This window comes from Trachemys scripta, chromosome 8 (assembly GCF_013100865.1).
Source record: "Trachemys scripta elegans isolate TJP31775 chromosome 8, CAS_Tse_1.0, whole genome shotgun sequence".
Lineage (NCBI taxonomy): Eukaryota > Metazoa > Chordata > Testudines > Emydidae > Trachemys > Trachemys scripta.
The window spans coordinates 99544134-99571580 of NC_048305.1; the positions used below are offsets into that span (position 1 = coordinate 99544134).

The following is a 27447-nucleotide window of genomic DNA, read 5'->3' on the forward strand; positions in this document are numbered from 1 at the left end:
CAAGTCCACCTTGGTAGCAGGAAACCCTCCACCAGGGCCACATAAATGGCCAAGTGGAAACGGTTTTCCATCTGGGCAGAACAGCAGGGGCAGGCTCCGTTGCTGTCCCCGATCCCACTCATACTAGACTACCTACTTCATCTGAAACAGCAGGGACTCTCCCGCTCCTTGGTTCGGGTCCACCTGGCTGCCATCTCTGCGTTCCACCCAGGAGCTGACTGTGTTTCAGTCTTTGCAAACCCACTGGTTAGTCACTTCCTCAAGGGCCTGGATAGACTCTTCCTGCATATGTGACAACCTGTCCCGGCCTGGGACCTTAATTTGGTCCTCTTTGCCCTCACGGGGCCCCCCTTTGAGCCTCTAGCTACATGCTCAGTTTTGTATCTCTCTTATAAGGTCGCATTCCTCGTGGGTATCGGAATTCAGAGCCCTGATGTCCGAGCCTCCCTTCGCTGTCTTTCACAAGGACAAGGTCCAACTCAGGCCACATGCAGCGTTCCTTCCTAAGGTGGTCTCCCAGTTCCACATGGGACAGGACATTTTTCTCCCTGTGTTCTATCCTAAGCCACACTCTTTCAGCAGGGAGCGTGGGCTGCATTCCCTGGACGTTCGCAGAGCCCTGGTGTTCTATATTGAAAGAACCAAACCATTCAGGAAATCAGTCCAACTCTTCGTAGCTGTGGCCAACAGGATGAAGGGGCTCCCCGTCTCATCACAGCCCACTCCACAAGGGCACAGGCCTCTTCTGTGGCTTTCCTGGCTCAGGAAATATGCAGAGTTGCCATGTGGTCTTCAATCCATACATTCACATCGCACTATGCCATCACGCATCAGGTCAGAGACGATACAGCTTTTGGCCGCACAGTGCTTCAATCTGCAGTGAACTCTGACCCCATGGCCTAAACTCAGGCTTGTGAGTCACCTGCTTGGAATGGACATGAACAGTCACTCGAAGAAGAAAAAATGATTACTCAGCTTCTCGTAACTGTTGTTCTTCGAGATGTGTTGTTCATGTCCATTCCAATACCCACCCTCCTGCCCCTCTGTTGGAGTGCCGGCAAGAAGGAACTGAGGCGGTGGAGGGTCGGCGGACCCCTATATAGGGCACCATGGAGGCGCCACTCCAGGGGGCGCCCGGGCCGACCCTACGGACGGTGCTAAGGGAAAATCTTCCCTCTAAATGTCCTATTTTCTTAGCAGTGCATTGAATAATTTAAATACCTGGGTACTGTGACTATAATGGATGCTAAACTTCTCTTAGAGAGCCAACCTAGAATTGGACTTGGGACCACTTTCAGTTGGCTAAAATGAAATCGCTGCAGTCTCTTGTCTTCAGCATCTTGCTATATGTGTGTGAGACATGGATGCTATGGAAACCGGACATTAAGAGGCTTTCTGCCTTGACATTGAAATGGTGATTGCTGCGCAGTAACTATACTTCTCACATGACAAATGATGAGGTAAGTTATCGCCCAAATTTAAAGCATAACTGGCGTGATACCTGATATCAGTTTAGTCAGACAAAGAAAACTTGAGTTTGTGGAACCTGTGGGTTGGATTAGCAGAGGAAGATCACCAAAGCAAGTTTTGCAGGGATTGGTGCCAGGGCATGGGGCACCCTCAGTGAGGGTGGTTCAACAATGTGGCTGACAGTATGGGATGCAATGTGGTACACTTTTCAAGGCTGTGTGAAGGTTTGCAAAATGTTGAGGAAGATTGCTGGCCAATGACTCCTGCATGCTGTGTTTACTGTTCATTGTGATGTGAGTCTATGGTGCTTTGTACTATGAGAGACTGTATATGTTTATGTACTTACGTTGTTTAGTACTTTAATTCACACTGAAATTAATGAGTCTGTTCTCGGAGGAAGGTACAGAATTGGATCCTCTCGTATTATTCCCTCGTATTAGTGGATATTTAACCATCATGTCTTTCAGGCAATTGCTATGTCTTTACTGTTACTGTTTCATTCATTTTAAATGTAGGCATATGATGATAGCTAAAAGATACCTCTTATTTTCCCTTAGGATTGATTAATAGATATTCTTCCTACACTGACTGCAAGTTCACCAGCATAGCTGAGTTCCTGGGTGTAGATGTTTAAATGGGAGGCATAACATATGTCTTCAGTATTAGTGCTGATTAAACTTTATACAGAGAGATTCCACGTTAACAAATTGATTTTTTTAAAATATATTTGTAACATTTGGATTATGGTATTTCTTTAATGTCTTCTTACATGAAACTCTGTATTTTGAAGTGATTTAAATAGTGTTTTTAATTAATCCCTCAGTACCTTAACTTGTCTTTAGTTTGCTGTTTACTTATTTAATTAGGGAGGAAACATGAATTACATGCATTTTATCATACCTGAGCTCCACTTGGTAACTAGTTTTATAATTTGATCTATTAACCCCTCTTAATATGGAAAAATTCTCAGCATGGAAACAAACTCAAGCCAGTATGCCATGGTCTCTAACAACCGTGATCCTAGTATCTTAGCAAAAAGCTGAAATGCCAGTGCAAACAATTATCACATCTCCTGTATTACTCTTCTTATGTGAAATATGTACAGAGTTTATAGGGTTCAGAACATCATAATTCTCATAGCTCATCTATGTGTTGCTGTGGCAGCTGTTGAAAGAAACAGCAGCCAGTTGTTTTCAGGCAGCCTCTGCTACCGCATTTCGTCTTCTGTTGGCAAGTTTTCTATTGATGACTTAGCATAGTTGTAGAGAAACCTAAGGCGGAGAGAGCTTGCAGTCTTGTATGTCCAGCTGAGAATGAGTTATTGAGGCTCTTCACATAAGAGAGGATGTTGCAATATAAGCCTATTAACAGTAACTGTACAATGGTAGTTGCTTTTCTTTCTAAATAATTTTCATGTGATGAATTATTTTTATTTTTCAGTCTTTATCTTGGTATAATTCATTCAGACTTCTGCAGTGCAGTTTTTAACCCAAAAAGCAAAAATATTCTGAAACGAGACAATTAAATTAATAAATAATTGCTGCTTTGTTGCAGATGACTCTAGCTGCATCGGGCCTCACTTATCCTTGCCATCGACTTACCGTAGGAAGAAGATCTTCACCTGCACAAACCAGAGAACAGTCAGAGGAGGTAAGAAAAATCTGTCAGCTTTACAAATATACTCGAGGAGGGAATGGCCAGAAGCCTGTTCTGCACTGGTCATTTTCTCCTCTAGTGTTGACTACTGTGGACACATAAAATGAATCACTCTACAATGCTTGTACAAGATATTCAGTAGAAAGAAAGAAAAAGTGGAGCTAATGGAAATGAGGGAAGAACCAAAGCAAGGGAGTCATAGTGAAGTACTATTAAAAATAATCAAAAGAAAACTAAAAAGTAAAATGTATATAACTTTTGAATCCTTATAGCTAGTACTGTTAGTGACGCCTGTAGTTAAAGTTGCCTGATGTATTCCCTAATAAGCTTCAGCTTTCAGAGACTATTTGGGCTGAAATTTTCCCTGCTTGCCTTTCGCCTCAAGTTGAATTTAAAATAGGCATCTTGCCATTTTAAACAATTTTTTCCAACCATTTTATGTAAAGTGCTCTAGCACCTTAAGCCCTGGCTTGATGGGCAAAAAGAGGGTGTGTTTCAATCTTATTAGCACAGTCGAGCTGGTTTACTGTAGTTATAAACCACTGTCAAGATGCAGGCTATCACTCTTAAAACTGTATTAGCCTAGGTTCCCTCCTAGGCTACAGCTGAGTTAGCCAGTACCTAAATACTATGGTAATCTGCTGGCTAGAGAGACAAAATAGATATGGGAAAGTGAACTGGATTGGTCTGGTTTAAACATCAGCAACAGAATTGTTAACTAAGTTCAATTTTAGTATATGTGCTGCTGAAGCAAGCTAAGGCTAAATCTTGTCCTGTGTTACACCTATACAATCTTATTGAAAAAAGCTGAAGTCTGATTTCCTAAAATGTTTTATGAATCTAAGGTATTAAATTTATGTGACTTGCACAGTTGAGGTAATTGAAAATAGTGGGTTCTTCTTCGAGGAGTGTCCCTGTGGGAGCTCCACTTTAGGTGACTTGGCGCTTGTAATCGGAGATTTGTAGTAGCAGTGCCCCAGTTGGCCACGCATGCGCAGTAGCCATTTCGCGCTGCTCCGAGTTGCCACTTAGCGTGCACAGCCAAGCATCCCTCAGTTCCTTCTCTACCGCTGATGGTGATCTAACTACAACCATTTCTATAGATCTGGACCTCCTCAGGCATGCCTGGTTCCCCGGCTTTAAACGTTTCCTGACCTGCAGGCTATCTATTCCTGTATTGGATGGTCACGCTCAGTGCATACGCTGGTTTTGGGAAACCCGTATACCACAGAAGTGTCCACATTATAAGAAATTATCTGTCAGGACACTGAAAGCGAGGGACCTCAAACTAAAATTATTAATGATGGAGAAATCCCTCAGGCCAGCCTCCGACCCAGAGTCCAGGACTCCTCCTGGCCAATGTTCTCCAGCAGCAGCCTCAGACAAGGGCTCCACACAAACCATGTCTAAGGAACCTGCATCTAAGAAGGCGACCAAACATCGGTCACAGTCATCGCCACAAAGAGAGTCCCCCAAAGAAGAAGCGGTCTCCTGGTGAGAAATCTGCCCCAGTACCGACGGCACCGAGAACCTCGGACCAAGAGGCACCGGGACCGTTCAGTACCGAGACGTCCTGACGCACCACAGCACCGACACTGCCAAGCTCTCACTCAGGTGCACAAGCTAAAGCTAAGCTCCCTAGCTTGGCCCCGACAGTCCCAAAAAACACCTCGGCACCAGTTAGTGTAATGGCACCACCTGCTGCATATACACAGCCTCACAAGACCTTGGCACTGTCTGAGCATACTACGCTGCTATCCACGGCACCGAGCTTCCTGGTACCACAACCCTTTACCAGACAGGCAGACCTAGCAATCTTCTCCACGCTGGGAACACCCCTCTTCGGCACTGATGGTACCCCAGTCAGACCAGAACCAACCCGAATAGGCACTTCTAGCGGATCTGCATCTCCACTATCTAGTGATGAGGATGAAGAGGATGATTCAGGTCTTTATATCCCTCGTCATTCCTCCCCAAAACTGGGACCCTCTCACCAACAACTTTCTATGCCAGGGCAAAGCTGGCAGGCACAACCATGGATACCACCACCCATTGTTATGCCACCCAATTGGCCATTCTGGGACCCATGGACAATCTACAGAGACCAACATTTTAACTCCCCCAACACACCAGCGTCAAGGGCCACCCAGTCCCCTTCACCCGCAAGCCCACCATTATTGGAGGCCCAGGAGGAAGAGGGAGAGGAGCTGGAAGAGGCTCCTGAACGCGACACACTGCCACCCACCCATATTTTATCCTTGTCCCTAGATGAAACAATTATGCCATCGCCTCCCACCACAGGTGATAATTTCAAGTCCTTCCAGGACTTATTCAAAAGAGTTGCAGAATTCCTGAACATCTCTTTAGCAGAGCTGCCAGAGACCCTGCACAAACTTACTGACATCCTGCAGGCATCCCCATCAGCAAAGATAGCTCTGCCCATTAACAATGGATCTTGCAAAGATTATATGGCAGACACCGGCCATTGTCCCACCCTCCTGTAAATGTTGGGACAGAAAATATTACTTACCAGCGAAAGGGGCTGAATTCTTATTTACTCACCTTGCTCCAAATTCACTGGCCATAGAGGCAGTAAACCAAAAGGGGAAAACAGCACCAGTCAAAAACCACCCCTTATGACAAAGACTGGAAAAGGCTTGATCTCTTCGGACGCAAAGCCTATTCCTCAGCCTCACTGCAATTTCTCATAACAAACCACTCTGCTCTGTTGGCGAAATACACCTACAACTTGTTTAATAAAATGACATCAGTTATTGAACAAATACCGGAGGAGTCAAAGGAACAATACAAAGCTAACATTGCGGAGGGCTCCTTAATTGCCAAAACAGCACTGCAGGCCTCCATTGATTCTGCTGACACAGCAAATCATTCCATCGCCACGTCCGTGGTCCTGCGTCAAACATCATGGCTCCACCTCTCTGGATTTCCTAGGGAAGTACAAGCCACAGTTGAGGACCTGCCCTTTGCGGGACAAAAACTATTTGCGCAACCCACAGATGCATCCCTACGTACCTTAAAGGACTCAAGAACCACCTTGAAGACTTTAGGTATTTGTCTCCCCAAACAAGAAAAAACAGGGCAGATTTTATACCCAAAGATTCCATCCTGCCTCATACTCCCAACCCCAGAGACAATATGATCAACACCGCAAGCAAAAACAAGCGAGGCTCAGGCAGAACCAGGATCAACCTGCCACGTCTCAACTTTCAACGTCCCGTCAATTGTTTTGAAATAATGGTCAAGGGCTCGAGACCTCTATTTTCTCCCATGCCGGATTATCAGATGACCTCCCATCTCTTTGGAGACTGCTTGCTACCATACTACTGAGTCTGGAACAACATCACTACAGACAAATGGGTCCCGGAAATCGCCCAGAAGGGTTACTCTATCCCATTTATTTCTACTCCCCCTACCCACCCACCTTCCCTGTCCCTCTTCAGGGACCCCTCCACAAGATCCTGTTGCAGCAGGAAATAAACCATTCCTGCAACTAGGAGCTCGTGGAAATAGTACCACTCCAACACAGGGGAAGAGGGTTTTATTCCCATTATTTTCTCTTGCAGAAAAAGAATGGGGCTGGAGACCATTCTGGACATATGCAAACTCTACAAGTTTGTAAGGACGCAGCGCTTCAAAATGGTTACGCTGGCAACCATAATTCTGGCATTAGAGAAAGGAGATTGGCTCTCGTCCATCGACCTACAGGACTCCTACTTTCATGTCACATTTGTCCAGCACACAGACAATTTCTGCGCTTCACACTAGGCCATCAACATTACCGATACACAGTACTACCCTTCGACTTGTTGACATCCCCAAGGGTATTCTCCAAAGTCCTAGCCGTCGCCGCAGCTCACCTCTTCAGGCTAGGGGTAACGATCTTCCCATACTTGAACGACCGCCTCATAAGAGCACCAGCTCAGCAGAGAGCAGTACAAGCTACACAAACCACTGTAACCCTCTTCATGAGCCTAGGGTTTCAAATAAACGTCCAAAAGCCCACCCTGTTCCCTGTCCAACAACTAGAGTTTATAGGGGCCTATCTTGACTGTCCCGCAGCACAAGCGAGATTACTCCAATAGCGATACCTCAACCTAACCAGGCTGATGATAACAATCACAGACAGCCCCCAAACATCCTCCAGGACCTGCCTACAACTCCTTGGGCATATGGCTGGTACAACTTATGTAGTCAAACATGCCCAACTGCATATGAGATACCTACAGGCCTGGCTCCGCACCTGCTATATACTACACAAGCATTCCCTCCACAAACAACTCACTATGCCCCGCAGAGTGAAGGATTCCCTGCTTGGGGGTCCCATTTCAACAAAAATCTCCCGCTTTAACGATCACCACAGATGCCTCCCTACTGGGATGGGGAGTCCATCTGGACAACACCACCATCCAGGGATGCTGGTTCCCAGCAGAAACCAATCTACATATAAACATTCTAGAGCTCCGAGCAGTCAGAAAAGCATCCAAACACTTCCTTCCACTTATCCGCAACAATACCATCAATGACTTCACGGACAACACAGCCTGTACGTTTTATATAAACCAACAAGGCAGAGCTCAATCATACCTTCTCTGCATTGAGGCACTACACCTATGGCAGTGGTGCATATCCAACATGATAGACACTTCTGCAGCTTATCTGCCAGGACTGCAGAATACCATGGCAGACCATCTGAGCAGACACTTCTCACAAACCCACGAGTGGGAGATGAACTACCCGACCCTCGTGACCATATTCAACGAGTGCGGGTTCTCTACTGTAGATTTATTCCCAACAGCTCACAATACGAAATGCCCTCAATGTTGCTCCTGAGCAGGGTTCAGTCATCACTCACTGAGCAATGCCCTCCTCACAAAATGGGAAGCACCACTAATGTACATGTTCCCCCTGATTCCTCTACTGAGGAATACTGCTACACAAAATCAGACAGGACAAGGCCAGGGTCATATTCATTGCACCCACGTGGCCCAGACAGACGTGGTTCCCATACCTAACACAGTTGGTGGTGAGCCCACCTTGAACTCTTCCACAACTTCCTCACCTCCTGACACAGGATGCCGGCTGCATCATTCACCCCATCCTAGCAGTTCTCCCCCTCAAGGCTTGGTTACTCCATGGCTAACAGGCCTGGATCAGGATTACTCTGAGGAGGTTAAAGACATTCTCTTGAACAGTTGCAAACCGAGTGCACGCAACACTTACACTTATAAGTGGATACATTTCTGCACTTGATGTGAGGCTCATCATATGTCTCCTCATTTTCACTCTACCTGGAGTCCTGTACTATATACTAGGCCTTAAAAAGGCGGGCCTCTCCAGTAGTTACATAAAGGTAGACTTAGCAACGATCACCTCACTACATGATAAGGTAGATGGAACCACGATCTGTGCTCATCCAACAACTAAACAATTCTTAAAGGGCGTGACCAACATCTACCCTCCCCCAAAACACCCTACTCCTCTATGGAACCTTAACCTCGTGCTACGCACCATCATGGGGAAACCATTTGAACCCCTTGCAACTTGCTCACTGCTACATCTATCGATGAAGGTCTCCTTCCTTTTCGCAATCACTTCAGCAAGAAGAGTAGGAGAGCTAGGGGCCCTAATGGCACACCCGCCGTATACCACATTCCATAAAGACAGTAATCCTAAGACCCCACCCTAAATTTAAACCTAAAGTAGCCTCTTCATTTCATTTAAACCAACCCATTTACTTACCCGTGTTTTTTCCGAAACCCCATGCCAACGCCAGGGAGGTATCCCTTCAGACTCTTGACGTCTGTAGAGCTCTGGCCGTCTACCTAGAAAGAACAAAGCTATTTAGAAAATAGTCACGTCTCTTTCTCTTGGTCACAGAGCGATCGAAGGGTGAGGCCATCTCTAAACAAAGACTATCTAAGTTAATTTCTGGCTGTATCCATTTGTGCTATCAGAGCAACATCCCTGCTCCACCTGGGATTTGTATGCACTCCACCAGAGCACTATCCACGTCAGTAGTGTTCCTCAACAATGTACCTATTGTAGATATTTGCAGGGCAGCTACCTGGGCCTTGGCCCACATGTTTACCAAAAATTATCCCTTGAACAACATTCCTCTCCTGACACTCAGTTTGGACTCTCGGTGCTATCCACCGTCAACAAAGATACTCCGAAAGCCCCACCTTCCATTGGGAGGTACTGCTCCATGGTCACCTAAAGTGGAGCACCCACAGGGACGCTCCTCGAAGAAGAGAAGGCTACTCACCTTGTGCAGTAACTGAGTTTCTTTGAGATGGTTGTCCCTGCGGGTGCTCCGCTAGCCTCCCTCCTTCCCTCTACTTCGGAGTTTCATGCTGATTCTCTGGGGTAGAGAAGGAACCAAGGGATAGTTGGCTATGCACGCTAAGTGGCCACTCAGAGTCGCGTGAGACGGATACCGCACGAGTGTGGCCACCCGGGACGCTGCTACTACAAATCTCCAATTACAAGCACAGGGTGCCAAGACACCTAAAGTGGAGCACCCAGAGGGACAACCATCTCGAAGAAACTCAGTTACTGCACAAGGTGAGTAACCTTCTCTTTCTACAAGTGTAATAAAGGACAGAATATTACTGATGACTGATCATGAACCAGCAATCATGTGGCTTGATTTTAAGATCCTAATTTGCATTAGGAGGCCTCATAATTTGAATGTATCGTCCTTGCACTTGAAAACTGAGTAAATTGGCTCTGTAAATCATTGAGGGGGGGAAATAAAGATAAAGGCCTGCAAATCAATGGCACATCCAGAGAAAGAGAACACATACGTATAATGAAATTGAAAAGCAACAAGTTTAAAACTGAAAAAGAAATACTTGTTTTACACAAAATGTGATTTAACCTGTGGAACTCCCTGCCAGAAAGGATTATTTAAGACAAACATGTGAAGTCTTGTATCAGAGGGGTTGCCATGTTAGTCTGAATCTGTAAAAAGCAACAGAGGGTCCTGTGGCATCTTTGAGACTAACAGAAGTACTGGGAGCATAAGCTTTCGTGGGTAAGAACCTCACTTCTTCAGATGCAAGTAATGGAAATCTCCAGAGGCAGGTATATATCAGTGTGGAGATAACGAGGTTAGTTCAATCAGGGAGGGTGAGGTGCTCTGCTAGCAGTTGAGGTGTGAACACAAAGGGAGGAGAAACTGTTTCTGTAGTTGGACAGCCATTCACAGTCTTTGTTTAATCCTGATCTGATGGTGTCAAATTTGCAAATGAACTGGAGCTCAGCAGTTTCTCTTTGTAGTCTGGTCCTGAAGTTTTTTTGCTGTAAGATGGCTACCTTTACATCTGCTATTGTGTGGCCAGGGAGGTTGAAGTGTTCTCCTACAGGTTTTTGTATATTGCCATTCCTGATATCTGACTTGTGTCCATTTATCCTCTTGCGTAGTGACTGTCCAGTTTGGCCAATGTACATAGCAGAGGGGCATTGCTGGCATATGATGGCATATATAACATTGGTGGACGTGCAGGTGAATGAGCCGGTGATGTTGTAGCTGATCTGGTTAGGTCCAGTGATGGTGTTGCTGGTGTAGATATGTGGGCAGAGTTGGCATCGAGGTTTGTTGCATGGGTTGGTTCCTGAGTTAGAGTTGTTATGGTGCGGTGCGTGGTTGCTGGTGAGAATATGCTTAAGGTTGGCAGGTTGTCTGTGGGCGAGGACTGGCCTGCCTCCCAAGGTCTGTGAAAGTGAGGGATCATTGTCCAGGATGGGTTGTAGATCACTGATGATGCGTTGGAGAGGTTTAAGCTGAGGACTGTAGGTGATGGCCAGTGGAGTTCTGTTGGTTTCTCTTCTGGGCCTGTCTTGTAGCAGGAGGCTTCTGGGTACACGTCTGGCTCTGTTGATTTGTTTCTTTATTTCCTTGTGTGGGTATCGTAGTTTTGAGAATGCTTGGTGAAGATCTTGTAGGTGTTGGTCTCTGTCTGAGGGGTTGGAGCAGATGCGATTGTACCTCAGTCCTTGGCTGTAGACGATGGATCGTGTGGTGTGACCGGGGTGGAAGCTGGAGGCATGAAGGTAGGCGTAGCGGTTGGTGGGTTTTCGGTATAGGGTGGTGTTAATGTGGCCATCGCTTATTTGTACGGTGGTGTCCAGGAAGTGGACCTCCCGTGTAGATTGGTCCAGGCTGAGGTTGATGGTGGGGTGGAAGCTGTTGAAAGCATGGTGGAATTCTTCCAGGGTCTCCTTCCCATGGGTCCAGATGATGAAGATGTCATCAATATAGCGTAGGTAGAGAAGGGGCATAAGTGGACGAGAGCTGAGGAAGCGTTGTTCCAGGTCAGCCATAAAAATGTTGGCATATTGTGGGGCCATGCGGGTGCCCATAGCGGTGCCACTGGTCTGGAGGTATATATTGTCACCAAATTTGAAATAATTGTGCGTGAGGATAAAGTCACAGAGCTCAGCAATAAGTTGTGCTGTGTCATCATCAGGGATACTGTTCCTGACAGCTTGTATTCCATCTGTATGTGGGATGTTTGTGTAGAGAGCCTCTACATCCATGGTGGCTAGGATGGTGTTTTCTGGGAGGTCACCAATGCATTGTAGTTTTCTCAGGAAATCTGTGGTGTCACGGAGATAGCTGGGAGTGCTGGTGGCGTAGGGTCTGAGTAGGGAGTCCACATATCCAGACAGTCCTTCAGTGAGAGTGCCAATGCCCGAGATGATGGGGCGTCCAGGATTTCCAGGTTTGTGGATCTTAGGTAGTAGATAGAATAACCCCGGTCGGGGCTCTAAGGGTATGTTGATTTGTTCCTGTGTTAGTGTAGGGAGTGTCCTGAGTAGATGGTGCAGTTTCTTAGTGTATTCCTCAGTGGGATCTGAGGAAAGCGGCCTGTAGAATTTGGTATTGGAGAGTTGTCTGGCAGCCTCCTTCTGGTAGTCAGACCTGTTCATGATGACAACAACACCTCCTTTATCAGCCTCTTTGATGATAATGTCAGGGTGGTTTCTGAGGCTGTGGATGGCATTGCGTTCTGCACGACTTAGGTTATGAGGCAAGCGATGTTGTTTTTCCACAATTTCTGCCTGTGCACGTCGGCGGAAGCATTCTATGTATAGGTCCAGACTGTCAGATATCAGGAATGGCAATATACAAAAACCTGTAGGAGAACACTTCAACCTCCCTGGCCACACAATAGCAGATGTAAAGGTAGCCATCTTACAGCAAAAAAACTTCAGGACCAGACTACAAAGAGAAACTGCTGAGCTCCAGTTCATTTGCAAATTTGACACCATCAGATCAGGATTAAACAAAGACTGTGAATGGCTATCCAACTACAGAAACAGTTTCTCCTCCCTTGGTGTTCACACCTCAACTGCTAGCAGAGCACCTCACCCTCCCTGATTGAACTAACCTCGTTATCTCCACACTGATATATACCTGCCTCTGGAGATTTCCATTACTTGCATCTGAAGAAGTGAGGTTCTTACCCACGAAAGCTTATGCTCCCAGTACTTCTGTTAGTCTCAAAGGTGCCACAGGACCCCCTGTTGCTTTTTATGTGAAGTCTTATTGCCCCTCAAGTCACTCATGCAGGGCACGGGGTTTTAGGCCTGGTCTACACTTAAAACGTAGCTCAACATACCTACAGCAATTAGGAATGCAAAAAATCCACAACGCTGTGTGCTGTAGCTATGCTTACCTATCCCCTTGGTGCAGATGGAAGCAGGACAACGAAAGACTGGTTCCATCGACCCAGCTACTGGGTATGTAAATGGAAGGGGAGTTCCTATAGCAATGGAAAAACCCCTTCTGTTTCTGTAATCTGTGTCTACACTATGGGCTTACAGTGGCATATCTATGATTCCATAACTGTGCTGCTGGAGTGCCTGGAGTGTAGACATGGCTTCACATGTGATTGGTTTGAGGCTGGTTGGTGGGTGCGCCCGGGGGATGGGAGTCATGGATGTATGGAACTCTGGGTTTCTCGTGTTGTGGTTACTGTTGTCTATTTGCACGGAAGTTGTGAAATTGTAACAGCATTGTTTTTTCCTAGCATACGTTCCAGTGGCTCTTTCTTTTCTTTCTGTAATAACGTCATCACAACTCCTAAATTGGGCATGGTGGGGAGGGTAGTCCTTGCAAGGAAGTCACTTAAAGGGCAATTTAGCATAAGATGGTTGCGAGAGAAGGCCTCCTCAACCATTGTTATGTGAGAAGAGGTGGGGTGTCACTCTTGCAGAATCCAGAACAGTTGACCATTGAAGGCCGCTGGTGAAGGCACAGCTAGATTGAGGGGAACCTGAGTTCTTGGTACAACAGCCTTGTGTTTCCGTCTACACATTGATATGTATAAGTGGTTAGCCTGGTGGCCACTGAGAGTACCATAGTCTGGTATGCCAGAGCAGGACCAAGTGTTCCTGGATTTTGTGATTGTGGGAATTGGGTTAGGTTGGGTCCCATCCCAATAGTTTTGAGGACTGCCTCCCACAAAAGCTATGTCAACACTGCACTGCAGCACAGACTACAGGGAGTGAATTGCAGAGGGCACCCAAGTGTTGTGATCTGCAGTGTTGTGTGTGCACAGACAAGTTTTATTTATCTAAAGAAAGGCATTTTCAGTATATACTTGTTTATTTCAGCATTATATTTGTGTGTTTCACTTAAAGTGCCTTAACTATGTAACAGGCTTTTTTTTTTTTTTTTTTAATAGCAATGCACTGATGTTCATATGGTGAGTGACAGCGATGGAGATGACTTTGAAGATGCTACAGAGTTTGGAGTTGATGATGGAGAGATGTTTGGTATGGCATCATCTGCCTTGAGGAAATCTCCAATGAGTAAGTATTGAAAGTTAACATATGTAACACTATAAATCCTTCACTAAACAGTAATAGACAAGAAAATATCCTTAATTTCCCTATTAATCGCACTGGTTATTTTCTAGGGTACTGTTAGAAGGACATGCCATATTTCTGTGCCTATTTTATTTTAGTTTTGCGCTGCTTAGTGCCACTTTCACTGATCTGAGAAGAGGCAAAAAGATACAGCTTAGAATTAATGCATTCTGGACACAGTCTATAGCAGATGCTGAAAAAAGCCCATAATGGGAACATTAGAATTGCTATACCAGTTCAGTCTATGATTGCTTTCTCTGACACTGACTAATAGTGGATGCTTCAGAAAGAAACCTGATAATGGGCAACTATGGGATTATCTTCCCAAAGGGGAAATTCCTTCCTATCCCTATGTGCCTGAAGCATGAAAGTTTAACTCCGTCATAAATGCCTATCTAATGTAACTGTGGATTTTCTTTTTAGCTATGTAAATGACTAAGCTTTTCATGTTAATATCCAGTGACAATGAGTTCCCCATGTTTATTTCATGTTGCATAACATATTTCCTTTTATCAGTGTTAGCTTTTTAATTTCATTGGGTGATTCTTTGCTCTCGTACGAGAGTAAGTAGGAGCACCTGGTTATCTTATCTATGCCATTCATTATTTTATATACATCTCTATCAATATTGTTGACTTTAGGGTATGTCTACACTCTGATTAAAAAACCCACAACACTGAGTCTCAGATCCCAGATCAGTTGACTCTGGCTCAGACTGCGGGGCTATAAAATTGCAGTGTAGACATTCAGGCTTGGGTTGGAGCCCAGACGCTGAGACCTTCCGTCATCACGGGGTCTCAGCACCTGGTCTCCAATCTGAGCCCAAACATCTACACTCGAGCCTCGCGAGTCAAGTCAGCTGATCTGGACCAGCCATGCCTGTGCCACGGGTCTTTTATCACAGTTTAGACTCATCCTTAGGGGCTTCCTTAGGGTCTAATTATGTCGCTAAGTCAGAGTGCTGAAATTTATTTTAAGATTATTCACAAGTTAAAGATTTATCACTAATGAAACATTTTCTCAACTCTTCCAAGTAGGCCTCTTTATTCTAATATGTTAGAATAGATCCAAAGAGAAGCTGAAATCCAGATCAGTGATGTGCCACATTACAAGTGAGCTTAGAACGTCACCATTTAGAATGGCCCTGGATATATTCATGGAAGTATCTGGAAATTCCGTGTTCACCCAAAGGGTCATCCTATCAGTAACCTTTGGTGGAACTTACGAGCTTTCCCTCTGGGCACTTAGAAAGTTGTAAATATGAAAAATTAAGGAAACAAAAAAATGATTTTTGTGGTCTGTGTTATTAAAAACTATTTCCTCCAGATGAATTCAATATATACTTGTACTTGTTTTTTTAAGTGCCTGAAAATGCTGAAAATGAAGGAGATGCCTTATTACAATTTACGGCAGAATTTTCCTCAAGGTAAACTCAGACTATTAACTATGTAAGACAGATGGTGATTTGTGCTGCACTGTAACTATCGTTTAGCAGGCAATTCAAGTAAAAGTAAAATAAATATCAGTATTTCCTTATCTGGCATAGGCGTTTAGGGCCAGATTCTACCTCACTTACCTTGACTTGAGTGAGAGATCATTTGTGGAGTAAGATACTATTCAGTGCGCGTTAAGATGGCAGGTTCCGTCTTTAATTGAGAAGCCACTTGCTTTATATCACTCCTGAATTCCACAAGGGAGTAGAGGGATAACTAAGATACGGATTATAAACAGTCGCACTGTTAATTTAATGTAAATGAGCTCTTTCTTCCTGAAAAATTGATGACTACTGGAAAATAATATACTTAGTTGCCATGAGAGTTTTAAGAATATCTAAAATAATTACTAGTTAAATGTGTAAACGTGCTGCTTTTGAGAATTTATATACAATATACCTGAAATAATTTACTGTTAAACAGTTCCTTATTTCACCACACAAGTGGCACCCTTTGGCAGCCAATAAAGTGAACCCGGTGTATAGTTTGCATACTATGTTAATTTTTATAAAGCATTTGTGGCTCCTTTGTGATGAAAAGCTTTCCATATGTTTGTGATATAATTAAGATGTTATTAAACAAGAATGTCACTCAATCAACTAGTAAGAATATAATAGTGAGGAGAAATAGAGCTATGATTGAGAAATAGTACTTAAAATTTACATATTAACTTCAAAATCGAGCAGTTTGTGAGAGCAGGCAGTTGTTATGAAAGACAAGTTCATAAGATCAGCAATCCTATACAAAAACTTCAGAGGGCAGAGGAGATATTTAAGAGTTTAGCCAATGCATGTATTTAAAATGAATTTAAACAGAGCTGAAACTGAACTTTATTTTTATTAATTGAATCTTTGTGATTTTCAAATAGATATGGTGACTGCCATCCTGTTTATTTTATTGGGTCACTAGAGGCTGCTTTTCAAGAAGCCTTCTATGGGAAAGCCAGAGATGTAAGTGTGTGTTAATGTTACACTATTTGTATTAGAAGGAAAGTGATAAAAGGGCTATTACATTTGACACTATGCCAAAAAAGTTCTGATTTTTGCTACATTACTTGTAAGCAGTTTCGTACTTTTACTTGATTGACTGAAATGTTCAGGCTGCATGTTATGGGAATGACGGGGATAACTCACACTTGCCAACTGTTCTGTTTTGCCGTGGACTGGCCTTGCTTACATAACCGATCCCAGGCTTTGACGGCTTTGGCCAAAGTTCTAGCAGTCATCTGAGCTTCTAAAGGCTTTTTTCTGTAAGTGTTTGTCTCCTGTCACTAGATATCACTGTTTGGGAGCCTTGTGGCTGACCGTGACAAAGCTGTATATTGGTATCTCTTTTAAAGAATGGCTGATACAATCAAATTAGTAAATTTACAATTTTAAGGCCATTGGGGCAGGGAGTGTGCTGCCTTTTGTGTTGGTACAGCATTTACTTAAACACAGAATAGTATTATAGTTTGGAATTTAAGGTTTCTATTCAGCCAGATAGGCACCTCAGGGTTCTGATGTTCCACATCCATTTGGAAAAGTAGTATTTTCATAAAATAAGAAAGAGAATAGTTGAATGAAGGCCCGGTGTCCTGGATCTAGGAGGGTAAGTACTCACTCACCTGTAATAGTCAATACCTAGATAAAGACTAAAGCACCAATAAAAAGCTTAAGCAGCTTTAATTCATCCTTTAGCTGTCTTGATATTGGTCCCAAAAGAAATGTGCAAACAAAGCGTGTTTGTCTCTCTTGAATTACTCATATTGAAATGGTCTATAAGTATTCCTTGTAACAAAATCTCCACTACTTGCTCTAAGCTAACATTTATTTGACATGTTTGCACACCCCAGCAAGTTTCTTGCAGAATAACTGCTAAATTTGGAGTCTAGTTTCATTAATTTACATGGTTGACAGAGCATGGATTGCTCTAGAACACTTCAGTAGCAAAATAAGAATTGATTGTGACTCGTAGGAGTGTTGGATGCTAAAGCATGTTGGCAATGAGGCAAATGAATCAATATAAAAAGATGCTTGATTTAGAGAGTTCACTTTTGACATCTCATCAGAAGTGGATAAAAGCATATAATTATAAAAACAAAGGGCGTTTTATTAGCTCTCAGAAACATTATTTTATACCTCCAAAGGGGATTTTAATACAGTACAACCCAACCGAATGTTCATCTTCAAAATACTTTTCATATACTACTAACATGTAGGATATGGAAGATGCATTCTATTTCCAGTATTTTTCCAGTCGATTCAGACCAGATCCTTACCAGGATTATCTGATACGTTTAGCAATTTACTATTTTTATTACCTTTTTCTTAGAAATGTTGTTTGTAAATAGTGGCTGAAATATTGATAAAGGCTGAACTGTTGATTCCTTTTTGTATTTAAACCCACATATTAAGTTGCTACATTAATTTATATCAAATTTCAACATTTTGAATTTAAAAATGCTTATGAAATAAGTAAAGTTTGATATTATTGTACCTTTTTGCTACTGCAAAAAATCTTTTCAATATTGTTTGAGAACTCAAAATGAAAACAAGTGGACACTTTATTCTGTTTTTGATAATTGTTAAGTTTTATAAAGTGACTGAAAATATGACGTTTTAATTAAGGACATTATTTTAAGAAATTGCAAGCTAAATATTCCATGTTCTAATTTATACTGTGAAGGGCACTTAATTTTGCCAGGGCAACAGATGAGCTTCAAGCAGCAGCATTCTTCACTTGAAGTGAGAAATTGAGTTCCAAGAGTAAATAAAAACAAGATTGAAGGTTTAAATCCTCTGCTAGGCTTTTTGAACTTATATACTCATTAAATGTTTATTGGAGTGGTGGGATTATGAAGGATTTGGGGAGCTTCCATCAGCTGGTATATAGTTAATCACTAAGTAAAACACTACATTTGATAGAGTGTTTCTCACGATGCCACACTCAATCCATCTTAATGAAAACCGCTTCAGACTGATTTAATTTGAGAGCACTTGGCAGTGAGAGTGCTTATAGATCTTAGCCTTTTTCTTGAGGAATTTGCAGTGCTGTCCAAAGCACTGTACAGTCCAGTTTCAGTGACATAGCCATCAATATCTTTTTTCCTATCTCTATTGCTGACATTTTCTGAAAAAAATCCTGTTTATATAAATTTGCAGCTTTCTTGCAGAAATATTTGAGAGATGATTTTATGAAAGATATTTACCTAAATCAGTTTGCAGTTACTTTGAAGTACTTTTTAAAATAATTTTTAAAACATTTTGTTATCAAAATAGATATTTTAATGGAGGCTTTTCTCTAAATCTTTCACTTGCATGTGTCAGAAAGCAGAGACATTTGATACTTTGTTTCAGAAGGCATTAACTGAAAAAGAACTTTAATTTTAATAAAGTTCTGCCTCATTTTTGACTAGTATTTGCAGTTTGGCTTCTTGACTTTGAGACTTTAGATAACTAATATTATGTTTACTTTTAAAGCAACTTCTTCCATGACAATCCCTGTACTAGCTGTGAAGGGGAAAAATATGCCCAAGTTCTGTCTTGATTTACATCCTGTATATAGATCTTCCCACAGTGTGTCGAGTCAGAATTTGGCTCATGATCTTCCCGTAAAATGCCATGAAAGCAACTCTACATCAGCTAGTCCTTTGTGCTCAGTAGAAATGTAGCAAATGTACAGCAAGCTGTCTTCCCATTAACAACTGATGTCCTGAGGTAGCTTCTATATCTGGCTGCATGTTCTGTTATGAGTTCACAAGAAATGTACTGCATATTCAGTACAAAAGAAAGACATTTCATTTATCAGTTACTGTGTGAGTGTGGTGAGGGTGAGGAAGGAAGACGTGGGTTTATTAAAACAAAAAAAGAAATATGGTTGTATAAAACACTTTAGTTTATTCCAACCCAGTGAAGGAAATCTCCATGGTATCTTTTTGAGTTTCTGGCCCTATATATTATAGTTTTAAATAGCTACTGTATAGGAACATAAGAATAGCTAGACAAGATGCTACAGAGGAAGTGTTAAAACCCCCCATCATGGACAAGTTTGTAATTACATACTTATGTAGAAGTTTATTCCTAGCTTCAAGCAGTTAGTGGTTGACTTACATTCTGCAGCATGAGGGAATCCATTCCTTATAAATGTTTATCATGTGTAATGAATAACTTTGGGTGGTACTGTTATTTATGTGTGTCTAATCTCTCTTTTTGCCTTCCACTAAGTTCTTTGCTTGAATAATAAAAAATTAAAGTATTTCCTTTTTATCAATGGTTGCTTGCTTTTCAATTTCAGTGGGTGATCCCTAGGTCTTTTATTCTGAGAGAGGGTAGAGGATCATCTGATTTACCTTCTCAAGAGCACTAATTTTTATATACCTCTGTCAGATCACCACTTGTCTCTCTCAATTTCTCTCTCTACCCACTTCTAATAGTTATATTAAATATCACTCCTATTGCAGATCCTTAGTGGCCCCTGCATTGCACACACTCGTTGCTTCCTGACAATTAGCCACTTAGACCAGCACTTTGATTTCGATCACTTAGACAGTTTTTGATCTATGGCAGAATTTTAACTCTGGGTACTTCATTTCCATAATAGCCTTCTATAATTTGACTTAATGTAAGACTTTTTGCAAGTCCAAATTAATTGGCCCTTTCTCATCCACCAACATGCTGATTCGCTGGAAGAATTGTAATACACTGGAGCTGCAGAATATTCCTTTACAGAAGCCTTCCTGCTGTCTATGTTTGTCTATGTGTTTTACAACTTGGTGTCTCATTGGCATGACATAATGGAAATTGTATATGTAGACAACATGCCAGCCTTAGCAGAGATAGCCAAAGAGTTGCATCTCGCATCCATCCAAACCTAAACCATTTCTTTCTATTAATGTCATAGTGTTTTTTATAATTGTGGTGAATTTTGTCACCTGATTGCTGTTGTGTATATATATTTGATCCTTATATATTTGCAGTCTTGTCTTTCTTTTTAGTTTGACTCCAAACATGAGTTTATTTGCTCTATATTTCATGCTGTAGTATGGTCTTTGTTTTCTCCATTATATTTCAATAGAAACAGTTCTTTCTTGAGGCTCTTCTTCTTTATCTTGTCTTTTTAAAAAAATTCTGTATTGTATTATTAACCTTTCTTGTAATACAATACTTATAAGATTCTCTCTATATATGATGATTAGTACTATATATTGTACTATGTGAAGCCTGCTTTCGTTTTGTTGAGTTGTAATTTGGTGTGCAGAGAGTAGAGGAGTGATGAAGTCTCTGTGTGTATGAGCCAACTGTTGTTCTAACCCATCTGCTGTTGTGATTTAGGCAGCAGCAAAAGTTGGAAATTAAACCTTTGATTCCTTCTGCTTACTGCTCAGAATCCCAAGTCCATACCTGTCACCTTTTCAGAAAGAAATCCCATCCTGCTGTTGCTAAAAGAAAGAGTCCTTACTTTAGGAAGGGTTATATTTATAATGGTTCTAAGTTAAGTGGAAAGCTATTATAGAACTTAGAAAATAGCGTCATCTGTCAGTGCAGCCCAGGATTTGGTTAAATTGTCCATAATCTGCCTTCAGTATGACTAGCTATATTGGGCCTGATTTTCAGAAGTGTTAAGCACCAGCAACACTATCTGAAGTCATGGGAGCTGGAACTGCTCAGTATTTTTGAAAATCAGGCATGTAGTTTTCTCACCTTGTAACATCACCTTGGGCTGTGAGTGTGGGTAGGTAGATTATACTCATCTAAGTTTAGACTGATTCTCCGTCTTTCAGTGACATTGCTTGCTTGAAGTACTATTTGGCCGGGACCTGCAGAACACCCAAGATGCCAGAAGGAGCCTGTAAACTATTGGTTAGGTTTCATGCTTTCCCTATTCCGTTCTTTTCTGCTCTGTGAGAGCCACATCTTTTGAAAGATCTGGAAAGAACATTGGCAATTCTGAGAGTAGTTAAAAATTATCTTGAAATGACGATAGGTCAAAAGCAATCTTTTGAAGAGCTTTTCGGATTTCACAGTGTTGACCGTAAAAATGATTTTTTTAGACAGCAGAGTTGATTTGGGTCCAGGGTTATCCACAGTACTTTACTAGCATAGAAAGAGGAAGTCCTTTGTAATATATTAGGAACAGTGACTGTAAGAATACTAACAAAAAGTTTTAAAAACATTTTTTCCAAGAGTACTTATAATTATTTTAAGGAACCTAAATATATTGTGATGGAAAAAAGGGTATCACAGCCTCATTAGACAATCTACTAACTAAAAAGGTTATATTTCTCATTCTCCACAAAAATGCTTTTCTAACCATATCATCTAGGGCTGTGATCTCATCATCTGAAGTGCTGATTTCTTTGTATGTACACCGCTACCTCGATATAACGCAGTAAAGCAGTGCTCCGGGGGGGCGGGGCTGCGCACTCCGGTGGATCAAAGCATGTTCAATATGACGCGGTTTCACCTATAATGGTAAGATTTTTTGGCTCCCAAGGACAGCCAGGGCCGGCTCCAGGCACTAGCCCTCCAACCATGTGCTTGGGGCGGCACCTGGAGGGGGGCGGTGCTCACCCGGGGAGAGCGGGGCCCCGGTCGGGCTTGCCGCCCTCCCCCCGGCGCTCCGGCCGGTCGGGGAGAGCGGGGCCCCGGCCGGGCTTGCCGCCCTCCCCTGCCGCGTTCCCCGGCGGGAGGCTTTTATGCCTGGGGCGCCAAAAAAGCCAGAGCCGGCCCTGAGGACAGCGTTCTATCGAGGTAGAGTACGTAGATGGAAAACCTGAATGCTGCATGAAGTGGTATTGCTGATCCACTAGTCCACAGTCTTCCTTCCGATTGAGTATTTTGGTATTGCCCCAGCATGCTGCTCCAGAGCACTATCCAGCTGGAGAGATGCCTTCTTTTTTCTGAGACATAACACTGGCTACTTTGCACATTTGTAGTCTTTGAAACAGTTCAATCCTGTTGACTGTCAAGGGTAAGCAACTATTTCATTTTTTTCCTTAGTGTAACTTGTGTCGGACACCTGGAGCTTGGGATAGGTACTTTTTTTATTTTTTGTGTACATCCAAACAAACAAAAATCTGATGGCTCATTGTGCAAAAGCTGTGTCCTTACCAGATTGCAACATGAGTAATTATTATTTTTTCTCTCTCCTTGTATTGCACAACATATTGATTAAACAGACTAGAGAGAAATAAAATTAACATGGCACACGTTAAATGGATTAAAAACTGGCTAACTGATAGGTCTCAAAATGTAATTATAAATGTGCTTCCAGTGGGGTCCCCCAGGGGCTGGTTCTTGGCCCTACGCTATTTAACATTTTTATCAATTGACCTGGAAGAAAACATAAAATAATCACTGATGAAGTTTGCAGATGACACAAAAATTGAGGAAATAATTAAGAGGACAGGTAACTGATTCAGAGCTATCTGGATCTGTTGGTAAACTGGGTGCAAGCAAACAACATAAGAATATAAGAATGGCCATACTGAGTCAGACCAATGGTCCATCTAGTCCAGTGTCCTGTCTTCTAACACTGGCCAATGCCAGATGCATCAAAGGGAATGAACAGGACAGGACAATTACTGAATGATCCAGTCCCAGCGTCTGGAAGTCAGAAGCTTAGGGACATCCTGAGCATGTGGTTGCATCCCAGGCCATCTTGGCTAATAGCCACTGATGGATATGTACGCCATTAACTTGTCTAATACTTTTTTGAATCCACTTACAGTTTTTGCCTTCATAACATCCTCTGGTAATGAGTTCCGCAGATTGACTGTGCATTGTATGAAGAAATACTTAATTTTGTTTGTTTTAAACCTACTGCTGACTAATTTCATTGGATGACCCCTGGTTCTTGTGTTATGTTAAGGTATAAATAACACTTCTTTTTTCGCTTTCCCCAACTATTCATGATTTTATAGACTTCTATCATATCACTCTGTCATCTCTTTTCCAAGATGAATATTCCCAGTCTTTTTAATGTCTCCTCATATGGAAGCTGTTCCATGCCCTTAATCATTTTTGGGTGCCCTTCGGTGTACCTTTTCTAATTCTAATATAACTTTTTTTGAGATGGGGTGTCCAGATCTGCATGTAGTATTCAAGGTGTGAGCATACAATGGATTTATATAGTGGCATTTCCTTATGGTTCCTAACATTCTGTTTAACTTTTTTGTCTGCTGCTGCACATGGAGTGGATATTTTCAAATAAATATTCACAATGACTCCAGGATCAATTTCTTGAGTGGTAATAAGTAATTTAGACTCCATCATTTTGTGTGTAAAGTTGGTTTTATGTTTTCCAATATGAATTACTTTGTATTTCTCAACACTGAATTTCATCTGCCATTTTGTTGCCCAGTTACCCAGTTTTGTGAGACCCCTTTGTAGCTCTTCACAGTCAGCTTTGGGTTGAACTATTTTGAATAATTTTGTATCGTCTGCAGACTTTGCCACCTCATTGTTTACCCCCTTTTCCAGATCACTTATGAGCACTGGTCCCAGTGCAGATGCTTGGAGAACACCACTATTTACCTCTCTCCATTCTGAAAACTTTATTCCTACCTTTTGTTTCCTGTCTTTGAATCAGTTACTGATCCATGAGAGAACCTTCCCTCTTATCCCATGACTGCTTACTTTGTTTTAGAGCCTTTGATAGGGAACCTTGTCAAAGGTGTTCTGAAAGTCCAAGTACACTACATCTCCTGGATCACCCTTGTCCAAATGTCGGTTGATCCCCTCAAAGATTTTGAATAGATTGGTGAGGAATTATTTCCTTTTACAAAAGCCGTGTTGACTTTTCGCCAACAAATCGTGTTAATCTATGTGTCCAAGAATTCTGTTCTTTACCGTAGTTTCAGCCAATTTGCCTGGTACTGAAGTTAGGCTTACCAGCCTGTAATTGCCAGGGTCGCTTCTAGACCCTTTTAAAGAAATTGGCGTCACATTCCCTATCCTCCAGTCATCTAGTACAGAAGCTGATTAAGTGTTAGCTTACATACCACAGTTACAAGTTCTGAAATTTCATATTTGAGTTCCTTCAGAACTCTTGGGTGAATACCATCTGGTCCTGGTGACTTATTACTTTTAAATTTATCAATTTGTTCTAAAATCTCTAGTGACACCTCAATCTGGGACAGTTTCTCAGATCTGTCACCTAAAAAGAATGGCTGAGGTATGGGAATCTCCCTCATATCCTCTGCAGTGAAGAACGATGCAAATAACTCATTTAGCTTCTCCTCCTTGTCTTCCTTGAGTGCTCCTTTAGCACCTTGGTCATCCAGTGCTCCCCTAGATTGTTTGGCAGGCTTCTTGCCTCTGAAGTACTTAAATTTTGTTTTTGCTGTTAGTTTTTGAGTCTTTGGCTAATTGCTCTTCAAATTCTGTTTTGGCCTGCCTAATTTATACTTTTACACTTTACTTGCCAGAGTTTATGCTCCTTTCTATTTTCCTTAGTATGATTTGACTTCCAAATTTTAAAGGATGCCTTTTTGCCTCAATACTTCTTTTACTCTGTTGTTTAGCCATGGTAGCATTTTTTGTCCTCTTACTATTCTTTTTAATTTGTAGTATAAATTTAATTTTAGCCTCTATTATGGTATTTTTTAAACATATCTATGCAGCTTGCAGGCATTTCACTCTTGTGACTGTTCCTTTTAATTTCTGACTAGCTTCCTCATTTTTGTATAGTTTTCCCCTTTCTGAAGTTAAATGCTACTGTGACAGACTTCTTTGATATTTTCCCCCACACAAGAATGTTAAATTTAATTATGTTATGGTTGCTTTTTCCAAGCAGTTCAGTTATGTTGAGATCTTGGACCAGATCCTGTTGTCCACTTATGACTAAATCAAGAATTACCTCTTCCCTGGTGGGTTCCAGGACTAGCTGCTCCCAGAAGCAGTCATTAATAGTGTCTAGAAACTTTATTTCTGCATCCCAGTCCATGACATGCACCCCATCAAAATGGGGATAGTTGAAATCCACCATTATTATTGAGTTTTCTATTTTTATAGCCTCTCTAATTTCCATGAGCATTTCACAATCATGGTCACCATCCTGATCAGGTGGTCAGTAGTGTATTCATACTGCTATACTCCTATTATTCAAGCATGGAATTTCTAGTGATAGAGATTCTGTGGTACAGTTTTATTCATTTAAGATTTTTACTATGTTTGACTCTATGCTTTCTTTCACATATAGTGCCACTCCCCCACCAGCACGACCTGTTCTGTCATTCCTGTATGTTTTGTACCTTAGTATTTCAAATGTGATCCTAGGATGTATAAACAGGAAAATTGTGAGTAGAAGTACAGAGCTTATTTTACCGCTGTATTTGGCACTGGTGTGACTGCTACTCCAATACTGTGTCCAGTTCTGATGTCCACAATTCAGGAAAGATGTTGAAAAATCAGAGAGAGTTCAGAGAAGAACCATGAGAATGACTGAAGGATTAGAAAACCTGTCTTATAGTGATAGACTCAAAGAGCTCAATCTATTCAGCTTAACAAAGAGAAAGTTAAGGAGTGTTTTGATTAGTCTATAAATATCTACATGGTGAACAAATATTTAATAATGGGCCCTTCAGTCTAGCAGAGAAAGGTATAAAATGATCCAATGGATGAAAGTTGAAACTAGACAAATTCATACTGGAAATAAGACATAAATATTTGACAGTGAGGTAATTCATTGCTGGACAATTTACCAAGGGTCATAGTGGTTTCTTCATCACTGAAAATTTTTACATCAAGCTTGGATGTTTTTCTAAAAGATCTGCTCTAGGAATTATTTGGGGACATTCTGTGGCCTGTGTTATACAGGAAGTTGGATTAGATTATCATAATAATCCGTTTTGGCCTTGGAATCTATGAATCTATTAAATGTTTTCCTTGTGGTTTCAAGTGGATATTATTCTTCACTTCCTGTCCTCAAGTGTTACCATTCTTTTGCACTGTTAAACAGTGTTTGCATTTCGTTTGCGGATGAAGCAATTCTTTATAAAGAGATTTGGTATCTTTCAGGATGAAAGGTGGCATATAAATGCACTTCATCATCATCATACTCTACTAATAAACATCTTGAATGTGTTAAGTCATCTCTTAAATTCTAAGTCACCTCTGAAAAGCTTTATAGAATTTGGAATTCCATCCTCTTGCATTTCCCCCGCCTCCAATAGTGCGAACACACGGGTTTCTGCCACAGAAATCCTTCTCTAATTTATAACTTAGAATTTTTGTAGGAGAGATGGCATATAGGTTATCAGTGTGATCTGATTTGAATTGTTTGGCATCCATGGTATATGAGCACCTTGCTGAAATTATTTAAACAACAAAAAGTGTAAATACAACTGTTTAAGCTCTGAGAGTGCTTAAAGCTTAAGTAATGGCTCGTAGTGCTCTGAGAAGTAAGAACCAGAGGTTATCAATTGTCTTCTGGTCCTTACCTCTGTGTTTGGCACTGGTATGACTGCTATTGGAATTCTGTGTCTGTGTCCACAATTCAAGAAATATGTTGATAAAATGCAGAGGGTTCAGACAAGAGCCACAAAAATGACTGAAGGATTGGAAAACATGCTTTATAGTGAAAAACTCAAGGAGCTCAATCTATTTAGCCTGTCAAAGAGAAAGTTAAGTGGTGACTTAATCACAGTGTATAAGTACCTACATGGGGAATAGATATTTGATAATAGAGGGCTCTTCAATCTATCGGATAAAGATATAACAAGATCAAATGTCTGGAAGTTGAAGCTAGACAAATTCAGACTTGAAATAAGGTGCAAATGTTTAATAGTGAGGGTGATTAGCTATTGGAACAGCTTACCAAGGGTGAGGCTAGATTTTCCATCTCTGGAAATTCTTTAATCAAAATCAGGTGTTTTTGGTAAAGTTGTGCTTTTAGGTCAAACAGGAATTAATTTAGAGAAGTCCTATGACCTGTGTTATGCAGGAGG

At 41.7% G+C, this 27447-nt stretch overlaps 1 protein-coding gene across 2 annotated transcripts in view; it reads left to right on the forward strand.

Moving 5' to 3' along the window:
* Window positions 1-27447, forward strand: part of FAF1 (Fas associated factor 1) — a 320478-nt gene that overhangs the window by 204001 nt on the left and 89030 nt on the right. For both annotated transcript variants that reach the window (XM_034778048.1, XM_034778049.1), the window contains 4 exons: window positions 3025-3120; window positions 13842-13968; window positions 15388-15451; window positions 16387-16468. In XM_034778048.1, the coding sequence (XP_034633939.1) occupies window positions 3025-3120; window positions 13842-13968; window positions 15388-15451; window positions 16387-16468 (369 nt within the window). The remainder of the gene's footprint in view (window positions 1-3024; window positions 3121-13841; window positions 13969-15387; window positions 15452-16386; window positions 16469-27447) is intronic.